At 32.2% G+C, this 13,102-nt stretch overlaps 1 protein-coding gene across 10 annotated transcripts in view; it reads left to right on the plus strand.

Moving 5' to 3' along the window:
- The window catches only part of LOC105151373 (Dpr-interacting protein kappa), a 196,235-nt gene extending 189,081 nt beyond the window's left edge, over positions 1 to 7,154 (plus strand). For 5 of the 10 annotated variants that reach the window (XM_087410242.1, XM_087410245.1, XM_087410244.1 and 2 more), the window contains exons 11-12: positions 4,785 to 4,926; positions 6,795 to 7,154. In XM_087410242.1, coding sequence (XP_087266368.1) covers positions 4,785 to 4,926; positions 6,795 to 6,810 — 158 coding nt within the window. In that variant the 3' untranslated portion in view covers positions 6,811 to 7,154. Of the gene's footprint in view, positions 1 to 4,784; positions 4,931 to 6,794 lie in introns of those variants that run through there. The other 5 variants (XM_087410248.1, XM_011065047.2, XM_011065051.2 and 2 more) reach the window with 3 other exon arrangements.
- The last annotated feature ends 5,948 nt before the right edge of the window (positions 7,155 to 13,102 follow it).

Below are 13,102 nucleotides of genomic sequence, written 5' to 3' on the forward strand. Positions count from 1 at the left end.
TGTTCTACGAGGCATTCAATTATATTTCACGCGATAAACGCAAAATCGTTACTCTTCTTTTGGAGAATCTAATGTATTTTTCAAACAATGATCACGTATAAGTTTCAGCGTCTAAATCTGTTTACATGGATCGTTTTCCACAGTATTTTTATCGATTCCGATTTCTATTGCAAAAGGTAGACTTCGCACGTTAACGACTTCAAGCACTTCACAGATTCTTATATTATACAAGCCAGCTGACGGAGATTGGCGGCAGAATGCAAGTTCAAAACTCTTGGAATGACTTTGTTCAAAGATTCCCCCAAGCGTCGGCTAGCTTTCCCTTCCTGAAGTTTACTTTCAATTAATGAAAAACGAGCTGCGTTGACCCGCGGCCGTCTACTACCTCTGGTATCAGGAAGTGGAAAGAAAGAAATGGAGAGAGGCAAACTCTTCCATTATTTTTTTCTCGCTTTATGTTTTTTCCTTTCCTTCTCTAAAAATCAATTGACTTTCAGAGTCTTGTCTCGTGTGCATACAATTGTAATTTGTATTCTTTTCGACCATTTTTTACAATTAATACTTCTTATCTAATGTCATAAAAACAATTAGTACGTATACACATCCACTTTAAAATCTACGAATTTAAATGATAAATTCCATAGAATGATTTAAAAAAAGACTATTTGTTTTAACTTTCGATAGCATACACTTGAGGATAATTAAGGAGATTTGTGACGCGGTTTTTTATAAAAATTAATTTTAAATGAGAAAACTTGTTATGTTGTTTTATTATGCATGTAGAATATGTCAGTGAAACAATTCTTAAACATCCATTATATCTGATACGATTAAAATTGAATTTGTATAGCAAATTATTTTACGTTATAAATCACTCGGTAAAAGTTATTGACCTATCTTCGATAAGTGATCAAACGATTTTAAGGTTCATTGTAATTAATTAGAAGTTCGAGTACCTTCGAGCGATTTTCAAGCCACTGAAATATAATCAATGGTAAGAGAATGTACAGACTAAAATGCCAGTAAAGATGTTGTTAAAGTGTTGGAAAATGGCTCGTCTGTCGCCGACCATGCGGAAAGTCACGTACAGTGGATTTTACTGGTAGGTGGGAATAACTTTTTCCGAACGGACGTGCGGTTTCGACGTCCGTTCCTGGCGGGCAAGCCAAGGGGCACGATGAACTACTCTCGAGAAACGCCTTGCATTTGGGACGACTATCTGCCAGTGCTAGGAAAAAAAGCAAAAAAAGGATATTTTTCTCAAGTCGTTACATTCCGGCTTTTTGCAGAAAACAAATTTTGATAATATCGTTCGTCCTAAATGTCTACTTGTTAAGAAATACGAAAAGTTTCTAAAAAATGAATGATTTAAGTTTAAACTTTATTGGAATATTTGAGACAAATAATAGTAATTTCTTTAGAATTATGTATTTATTAATTATATATTTATTAATGAAATACTAATAAATTATATATAAAATAAAATTTCTAATGATTATATATATAATATATTTTTTAGAAATATATTGTTTAACATTTGTTAAATAGATGTCGCAATAACAATTTTGTCAATATGACCTAGTTTAAAAATTTTGATGGAACGATTTGAAAGTGAAACTAATGAAACGAGTAAAAGTTTTGTTTCATCCAGATAGCAGTGCTGTTAATAAATGCAACTTGTTACAAGGGAGTAGATCCTAGATTATTTGATAATGCCGTGGATGGAAGTCATTAAGGTAATCGGGGCCATGAAGTTTTATCACCGCAATAATCGTACATTCTGATGTATGGTCTACAGTCATTGATATATTCGTTTCTATAACATTACTGACTATACATTAGTGCCACAGGTGGCGATGTTGATTCGACTTCAATTCATTTATCAAAGTTCGGACAATCAATAAAAGTTACCATTGGTAGATGTGAGTTTAATCGGATAAAATAGAGCTTTTTCTAAAGTTTCTGACGTCTGCGTACTATTCAATCTACTTCGTATAGTAGGTATTTATTTATAGAATTTACCGATAATTATTTATATGCTATTTAACTAACGCATAAATTATTTCTTTTATTAATAATATTATCATGAAATTTATTCAAGGATTAATTTACGCCTAATAGTTCTACGTATAACTTTATACTTTTTTAATTTTTACTTGTTACTGAACAATATTATGAGAAGGCACAATCGTTTTGTTTGTAAACTCACTGTGGAAGATTATTTCTTTCGCGCACTAAAGCGTAAAAATTTGTTTAAACAACCTTATTAAAGTTTAAGGACTTTCAAGTGTGTAGCTCAGCACCGGAAGCACAATATATCATGACGCGCTTCGCGTAGCAGCTCTTAGCTACGTATCTCACTACGTGTCTCATCGCTCTTCTCGCCACATAACAAATGAAAAAGCTCGCAAGACACATCTGCGAATTACTGCGGCACCGCAATTAATCCAGTAACATTTCATCCGGCGTTTCTTTGATGGTAACGGTTGATAAGGGCCGATTTAACAGACGTCGGATGTATTTAATCTCAAATGAATTTACCCTTCCTGCGTTCTCGGGGGTCCGGCCGCTCCTCATCGCCGAGGGTTTTATCTCGTTAAAAAGGGATTTACGCGAGTTGAACATCGCAGAAATTCCGGTAGAACCGAGAGTTCGCTCGAATTTAATTCCCGGACGCGCACGAGAGGGGGCGGCGGCTCACGGCTCTCCTCCTGACTCTCCTTTCTCTTTGTCGCTCCCCCCCTCCCCCTCCCCCTCCCCCTCGTTTCACATTATCCGCAACAACTCCTCGTATTTATCTTCCGTATCCGCTCGTTACCGTACGTGCATGTATTCGGTCGCGCCGAGAATGAGGCCACTGAGGAAATGAGCCGCCGAGCTTGACGATTTTCGCGTATTCTCAAGCGCTACCAACTATTTGTTCCGGACGCCGCGCAGCTGGCAAACGGCGGTGCTGCTGGCCACGTTACGTGAAAATACAGCCAAGAAGTTTGTCCAAAACGTGTTGACGGTGGTGGTGTTCGCGGTCGATGATACAAAGTGCGAACGGTATTCCAATGGTCGTCTGCCCTGCGGCTAACCATTGACTGGAGCAAAAGAATATTACTTCTCGGGCGATGAATAAATTGCCTCTTTTACTATCAGCAGTGACTATCAGCTTGACTTTTATTTATTACAATACATAAAACTATATTTTTATCATAGATATGAAATATCGTACATGGAAAGAATGGTTTGCTGAAGTATCTAAAAATTTCGGTACAGATCTGAAAATTATTTTGTGTTGGATCATCAAATTATGTAAAATGCTTAAGTGCTGGTTATCGAAGCATTGCTCAATTACTTATTATAATTGAAATTCGTAATTATTTTGATGGTTCAATAAAATTATTTTTAAATCTGTATTCAATTAAATTTTTTAATACTTTAGCTAAATCGTTCTTTTTGTGTAATTAATACTAGATAAAATAAATGACAAATTATTTGCTCAAGATTCACGCTTATAAGAGAAACGAAATTTATTTTTCAAATGTATAAATTTTATACTTATTAGTAAGAAATCAAGTAAAATTTGTATTTCGAATATATTATATAAACATGTTTGTTATAAATAAATATATAATTTAGGGTTTTGTTAAGACAATTTTATTAATAATCTAAACAGTTTTCTTTCCATAAATATAAAATTAGATGACACGTAATTTATATTACTTAAAAGAAATTAATGGACAGGTTTATCGTTTTAATTATCATATATTGATTAAATGTCCATTTTTCCATCGTATAGCTGTAGCAAAATACATTGAAGAACTTCTTGTGACGAAATACTAAAATGATAATTGATTATACATTAAATTAATCGATCAAATTTCTCCAAACTTGTTATTCCAATTCATAAAAATAATCTGAATTACTATCTGACTAGATGCTTGTGAACAATTATTATATTTCATTCGCGTTTCTCTCTTGCTCGATCTTCTATTTATCGTATAATGAGTTGGATAAGTTGTCGCATGTATATATGTATATATATATATATATATATACACACACACACATATATATGTGTGTATTTATATTACAAATATAATACCATTATAACTGACATGCAAATGAACTTTATGACATATTAAAGTGGAAGCAATTACGTTCATTATACATGTGCTTTCGTTAAAAATCTTTTACCAGTTCTTCAATTTTACAAGTTTTACGGTATCGCGTTTTACAGAGAACAATCATTAGAGACATTTTAGGTGTTTTTATACATCGGTTTTATTATCTCTATTGAATTACTAACCTTATCATGAATAATAAATTACAATTCGGTAGAAGAAAATGTAGAAATATGAGATAAAAATGGAAATTAAATCGGTCAAAGTGATGTATAATATATTGTATTTTTTCAATTTCCCGAATGGGTACTATATATATTATATAATCTTTTACACTATTATGTAAAATAGTCCATATCATTTACATTTATATTTCTTGTAAGGTTATTTATAATTTATGTTTGAATTTATAGTATAGCATCTCGAGGTCTATGACCGCGTATATTCTGATCGTTTCCGATCTAATCTATATTCCAGGACTGATAAACAAAGTATAATATTTTAGGTCTCATATTTCAATGTTTCTTTCTATTTTCTTTTATCTTATAGTTATTCTTTTTGCGAATAAATTATTAATTATATTCGAAAAAGAATGGTACTTTTTTTATATTATATTCACATAATAGTTCTATTTTGCTAGAACAATCGCAGCGTAGTTTCGTCTGTTTCCAGACTATGATAGGGATTTCGGCCCAGCATCGATGAGGCCACCGGGTGAGCTGCCGGACGTCCAGAGCTCGGGTATGTTCCATCGTGTGCCGCTCATCCTTCTCATTTCGAGCCTCCTGTCATTGCTGATACCGGCCATCCGAAGGTGATTCTTACGTCGCAGGAACGGGGCTTCCAGTTCTAGTGTTTATTGGTCGGCATCCGGGCCGGCGACAGCTGGTGCGCGCGTGGTTCCGGTATGCCATCAGGCAAATGACGGACGAATACTAACCGCGTCGCGCTTGAAATTATTTTCGTACTAAAAGTAAACTTATACAGAGAGAAAACAAGCGCAAAGGAAATATATATATATATAATATATATATGAATATATAAATATATAAATATATATATAATATGTCGTGTAAGTATATATGCGGTGAGTACGAAGTTACATTTAGGCTTTCTCGACTGATCGTGTGAAAATAGCGCGACTCGATTCTCCTATGTACGGGACAAGCTTCCCATTCCGCGACCGTCTCGGCGAACTCTCTTGAACAGAAACGTCAAGGAGAAATGCTGCAGCGCATACATTGAGAGAGACCCGTCACCCGCGATGTCCTTCTATCAGGTGATCTCGCGTTGAATAGCTTCGGGGATTGGGAATACACTTAGTCCATGATGAGGAAACCGAGACTTCTCCCTGGAAATTCGGGACATTTCGAGGACTGAGAATCCCCGGCCGGCGCAGCGATCGCGCAGTGTTCGCTTCTTCTTTTTATCTATGAATCGAAGTGGAGTGTTAGATTAGCGAAACTTGATAATTCGGACACAATGATGAATCTGCTCGAATTTTTTCTACTATGATCTCCATAATATCTTCCTAACATGCAACTCCCGAAAAAAATATTTGAATTTACGATTGGCCATCGTATTAATATGTGTAACGTTCTTCAAAAGTAACGTTTTTCAAATGCCGTTTGACTATCCGTAACTATTATCCTCGATTTTTCACATATCAGCTTTCGATACTCCGTGTGAAACGAAACGTCATGTACATTTGCCATAATTCATTAAACCATTTAGTAATCATTAGGGGATAATTAATTTTCTTCTTTTGAAAAAATTGAGAGACATTAATGCATTTTAATTGACGTTTTTAATATTATGTAGGCGTTTTGCCATATTACGAGAAAGACAAAGAAACTGTATTCAGTAAATATACATATACGTATGCATAAAAAGATATAAATAAACAAATATAGATATATAGATATATATATATATATATATATATATATATATATATATATATATATATATACATATATACGTACGGATCGTAGTTGTGTCGAGACGCATCGCTCGGTAATCTCGTAATTAGTTGTTGGATTGATAAGGAGTGCAAGTATAATTCGAGCACATGGTCCTACATGTTTTGCGTGATGCGATTGCTAACAGAGTTCAATGAAAATCTGTAAGCTCGCATCCGAGTATGTGTGTTTTGGGGAAAGAATTAACGCTAGACATCAAGTAGCCTCGAATCATCGACGACGGTGACGCAGAGAGCTTCGTGGCTTCTTTTTGCGCGATTATGACATTTCGATGGAGTGAAATATCGGTTTCTATCGGGATTACGCGACCGCGATTATCAGAAACGGTAACAATCCGGAAAGGTGCAACGCGTACTCTTGTTACGATTAATGTTGAATATATAGAGCGTACATATATATATAAATATCTCTCTCTCGAATCGCTGTTCTCGAAAAATTGATTGGCATCTCCGAAAGCGATTATCATATTCGCGCAAATTCCTATTTTTCACTTCTCGTTTTGTCCATCGCGTGACGCAAGTGTGCGACTATTATGGGCATATATGTACGTAGAGAATGCTCTGCGACGCTTCAACCACTTTGAATCTCCTCTTACGTTGTACCTGATCATATCATAAATTGCCATCATGCCGTTCGATTTTAGACGATACGGATGTGACATGTTATGCGCCTTTCCCTGTTAATTCTGTAAATATTGTAGATACGTTGTGCTGTGATCAGTCTGGATCGTCGTCTTTGAGAGGATGACTCGAGGCTGCGCTTGTTAAACCGAGTGTAGAAGGCGAGTGTTGTGAATATTATATACTGTTTGAGATGATACGGCGGTATTGGTATGATAACGTCGTTCAATAGAATACCAATGAGGCTGCAGCGATCGTAGCTATATCTCAAATTAAGTTATAATAATGTTATTAATGTATCATGTCCGACGATTTCACTATGTCAAATGATTTTTATGTACCGGGTGCATCGCCTCGGATGACACGAACCGATAATTAGATATAGATAGTGGAACTGTCGGCCTGTATATCTTAATAAATTGAGTAAATGACTGCCATTATGTACGCATTGTTTAATTAACAAATAACCTTACACAATTAAAGAGATCTTCATTTATTCCATATAATCAATACATTTTTATTCGTAACAATTTTGCTAAATTCTTATTAATATGTTTTTATTTACGTTACAGATTTGATTTTTTGTTATATGTTCCTGTGTTTTCTTGAGATGGAAACAGATTGAAAGGAAATTTTCTGCAAAAGTAAGAGAAAGGTAAGTATCATTAATTATTTATGCATGTGTGAGCTAATATATATATATAGCTACTTTTTAATTACTTGAAGTAATTTTAAGAGAGAATAATATAATTTAACTTATAAATAATTTTTTGCAATTTTGAAGAGAACAATTTGAATATTTCACGAAAATAATTAACATAGATAATCGTCTAAAGTACTTATCAAATAGATAGAGACTTATTAAAATTATTTAGCCGCACATCTTGAAATTCAGTTAACATAGATAATTAATAAATTATTGTTATTGTATTTGTGCTGAATATTTTATTTAATTACTGAAAGATAATATTTATAACGAATTATACATATTTAATTTTAATTAGGTTATAATTAATACGAAAACAAGTAACGTCATAATAAATTTCTGTTGAAAATATATTGCATTTATCAATTTTCATTTTTAACAATTTTGTTAATTTTGCTTACTGATGTATCATAAATTAGCGTGTCATAAGAACATATTATAATAAACATGTTTCACGTATTACGGCAGCAAATAATATCTGTTTATTTTAGCTGAGAGTAATATGATATGCGACATATTTCATGAAATCAAATGAAATATGTTTCGTACTTTCTTTCTTCGAAAGAATATTTGCAAACCGCACTGCATATTGTAATATTAGTCATTATAGATAATTTTAATGAGCACGAATTTTTTTATATAGATCTTCATATACTTCATATTTTGTCAATTTTTATCGGTTAAATAATACAAGTTCAAAAGCTATCGAGTATCTTTTTATGAATAAATATTAATTAATTATGGACATGACGTCCAAATTAATTAATATTTTATTCATAAAATGATACTCGAAAAGCTTTGAAATAATCTTTGAATATATTTAAGTAGACAATTATGTATACATTTGCATGTGTAAAATTCCAAAATTTTAGTTACAATGGTTAATACATTAATGATGTTAGAACTAATTTTGTGTATATATTTCGATCATTTCATTAAAAGGTATAATTAATTAACTACATGAATACTGTGTACAACATATGATGTATGTAAATTAAATTAAATTATTATTAAACATGTAACTCATGCTTTGCAATGATTCATGGATGTAGATAATGTATTGAATTAAAAAATTATCCACGCATCCATTGTTAAGTATAAAAGGACTATATATTGTACATTGATATCAGATAACATGTTGCGCGAAATTGAAGAGGAAATAATCCCAGCATTTCTCTTTGAAGTCATCATCAGTGTGACATATTAAGTTTTATATTACATAATTAATATGGACATTAAATATTTATCATAAATATATAACTGTTACATATGCATAAATATGTTAAATATTTAATGTTATATATATTTCTTAAATAATTGTATGTATAACAATTTTTAATCTGTATCTAATTTTAATTGAAGAAATATATATATATATAAATATTACTGCAGTAATTAGAAACGGTAACTTTATTGATAACTTTAATCATTATATTTCGTTAAATACAAACATATTTACTGGGATTTTAATTAAAATTATTGCACTTGTTTATATAAATAAATATGCTACGATTTTCTTGCAATCTCTGATAAGTTAATGTTGTATTGCAAAGATCGATTGAAAATATTTTTGTATCATGACTGGTTTAATTTTATTGTTTTATCAATAATTAATTTTATTCATTGATATATAATGTTCTTACAATCTTTGAAATAATTTAAAATGAACAATTAGAAATTAAATATTATAATGGCAGTTTCTTCTTCAGTTTCCGACCTCTTTTTTGTTCTGAAACAGCAATCGATCTTCTTACCAAACTTAAAAGACAAATGTTACACGGTTTCTTGTTCACAAACTTTTTTCTATAGTGACATGAAAAAGGGTACAACAACATTCGCCTTGACGATATTTCTTCGAAACCTTTTCTTTTACTTGTGCTGGTCTTTTTATAAATAGTCTTTGTTATATAATGATTATTCACGATTAAATAAAGAGGATTGATGAATTTTAAGTTTGACAGAAACAAATAGCTTATTAAAGATCAGATTTTGATTAATTTTAGATGCATAATGAAACATTGTAACGAAATTACGCTGAATTCAACTCGGGTTCTGTCATGCTTAGTTGATAAGGACAATGATACCCTTGCTTTGAACAAAGGTACGCCCACTGTTGGGCACACGTGATAGGCAAACCGAATGAATGCGAAATGGTCACGAGCTGTTGCATACCGTGCTATGGCTGCATTAAAGCGTAGGTGTTAACAAGTAAAACTAAGAGCCAAGAGTATCATACATATTAGTATATCTATGTGGGGAATATATTAATAAATGTATAGGATATGTGAAAAACGTAAAACGTTCTGAAATTATCGTAATATTTTTTTAGTAATCAATCTCGTAATTAACTTAAATTGTTTCTTGATCAAATTCGTGCTAATGATATATTCTTTTATATTAAATATCGTGAGAAAATTAATTAAAAAATCAAATTATGCTTCAATAAGAATAAAATTTCAGCATTTTAAATTCGCACCACGAGAAAAGTACGTTTCGTAGTTTAGAGTTTTGCTCTTCCTGAGTGACACGCGTCACAAAAAACAAAGTGCATCGATCCCAGCGGAGAATTCCGGCAAACAGGTTCTCTGCGTTTCATTTCGCGGTTATTTACGCCCATGCGATTTCGCAAATCCGGCATTTGGCCCGCTGTGGATTTCAACTGAGGATTGCCGCTGCGGGCAAGCGTGGTTACACACGCGTACATATCGATGCAGTCGGCGAGAAAATGACTGGCGATTAAAAAAGAGAGTTGAAAAAGAGCGGGGTTAACGAATCGAGACGGACGCGCATGGTGAACGATCAATCAGCTTCTATACTTCCATTTATTTTTTTCTTTCCTTGACGTTAAATGAGCACAGTAGACGAAATGGGCAAGAAACGATTCATAGGACGATCATCTGATTTGAAGTTAGATAATTATGACGCGTAATGGTATCTGCAATACGATAAGATTTACACTGTGCTAGTAAACCGATGAAACATTAAGAGACTTTAATGCTTATTGCAGTTGTTTCATTCATAATGGTGAGGATAATAATAAATAATTCGATGGCGTGCATGACGATGATTACCTTCTCAATATACGACGATTCCTCGATGGCTGTCCAACTCTATATATATATCTCTCCTCGACATTTTGGTAGTTACTAATTATGGGATATTATCGACTCGCGGAAGTTAGTACAGTCTCCTATTCTCCACCTCTGAGCGGCCATTACCGGTCGTACGAACGTTCAGAACACTCCTTGACAGCCCGAATATCAAAATTGATGTTCTATCCGGCTTTAATTGAATTAGTAGATCGAGTGCCTTACAAGTCAAACTATTCTTGTAATATGCTTAAGTTACGTATGGAAAATTGCTTGTAAAAATTAAATTAAATGAAAAATTAATTCTTAAAATATCATTATCTTTAGGCTTTTCGATCATAAATATTATTATATTTTCACTCTACGTCCATAAATATTGTTATTTATTAAGTCTGAATGAAGCAATTAATCATGAAATATATATATATATATATATATATATATATATATATATATAAATTAAGATAAAGAAACCGTGATGAGAATTTATATTTTTACGGATTAAAAATCAAGCATTGAAGATATTACAATCATAGTTGGGAAGATTGCTCGAAAAGCATTTTGTAAAATAAAAATGATTAAGAAGTGTGTATATGTATACATATATGTATGTTTCTTATCAAAATTTATTATATGCATATATATATATGTGTGTGTGTGTAATTTAATTTAATAATATGAGAAGTGTCTTTCAAAAATTATGTACATCTTACTGAAAGAAGACAAAATATGTCGTTTTTCTAAGAGCTTTTTTTAGTTATTGAATATATTACGTTAAAAATAACTGGCATTCACTCAAATATTGAAGATTGATATGTACAGACTAACAGAATCAATTTTTTAAATTATATAAAGCAATTTTTCATCGGCTCTCACTACGATTGGATATTCGGCGAAAATAATGCAACAGACAAGAAGTGCCGTATGGTTTTTGGATCAATTCGCTTCGGACAGGTAGAAAAGTAATCTTGAAAGTGTCTCCCGTAGCCCTGTGGGAAAGACTTCGATTCGGATCTTATACGAGAATGTATACGCGAGTATGAGAGCATCTTATTCTATCGCTCAGTTTCTACTTATTTTCTTTTCTTTTGAAAAATTATGTCAAAATTCGATTTGGCTGTTACAATCGGAATAATCTTTATTTATACATATTTGTCGTGATTGAATGATTATTCGCCAAAATTATATATTATTATGATAAACTTAATGTTCCTCATGCTAATATATTTGTATATCGATAAATAATAGGTTAATCAATATTCAATTCGATTTGTATTTCTCATTATTAGCAATCCAGTCGCTAACTAAATGAATTAAGTTGTTATATTGAATTTATCTTCCGATATAATAAAAAAATAACATAATTCGATCAAATGGTAATAAAAGAAGGTTTCACATCGCAATAATTAGATATCATCATGTTATTCATATTGCTAAAATACACAAGGTAAAATTTATTCTGTTTAAACGTGCAAGAATTAAAATGGAAATATATGTAATATGCTTTAAGCACATATGCAGACGCACATATGCATATTTGTTATAATAAATACTATTTAATTAAACTTGATCGATGTATCAGTTTCGTTATATTCATATAATATGCATATGCAGTTATAAAGATTGAATAAGCATCTTCCATGTTGTTTGTGTTTAACATTTTATATAATTATTACCTGAAAATCTTGTAGATATTCTATTACCCTAAAATTTAATTAGTTATAAAGACTTATTATATTGAGAATTTCTCATTAATTACAAATTGTGACAATATTTTCTTCCATAATGATTGGATCTATTTACCGCATATTATTAATTACTTTTTAAATAAAAACACATACAATGCATTTTTCTGTTAACATATTTATTGAAATGAAAAAAAAAACAGTACATGTAAAAAAACATTAAAATGAGAAAGCGTGTGCAACAAATATGAGCTAATGGAAATCAGAAATAGGAAGAAGCGAAGCAACTGACGTTGATGAGACCAGAGCTCATGTCACATTATTCTTGCACGCAATGATGCGTAAGTCGTTTCCGTCGAGTCAGCAATAAGCACGATTTTTTCCCTAGGCCCATCTAGTGGAACCGAATAGTCTCTCGCATGTCAAAAAATCCTATTATCCAGCGTTGATCCTCTCTCGTCGAGATGGAAGAGATCGGTAGGCGAGCTTGTCTAGTTTTGTTCGCTCTTCTCCTCGACGTCGCTCATCGCCTGGAATCGAATCGATCTGACGAGGTCACTTCACACGGAGGACTCTGCGTGCCGTCCTTGTACAATCTTTACGCGATTTTGAGATCATTTCCGCGTGCGATATTCTGAATTGGTGCTTTTAGATAGCTGTGAACATTATAGTAGAAGTTACGAAAGAAAGATATCGATCGCGCTGTAATCTGGATTTAACTTGGAGAAATTAAATCTTTATTGTGCTTTCTTTACACGACGTATGCAAAATATTAAATACATACAAATTATTGATCTATAAATAAAATATTTTAATCTGAGATAAATATGTTAATTCCTGACTTCTGTAATTGTTTCGTATAACATATTGAATAAAGATAAATACATTTTTAAATATTTAATGCAATG

This window comes from Acromyrmex echinatior, chromosome 10 (assembly GCF_024713525.1).
Source record: "Acromyrmex echinatior isolate Ae372 chromosome 10, ASM2471352v2, whole genome shotgun sequence".
NCBI classification, from domain to species: Eukaryota; Metazoa; Arthropoda; class Insecta; order Hymenoptera; family Formicidae; genus Acromyrmex; species Acromyrmex echinatior.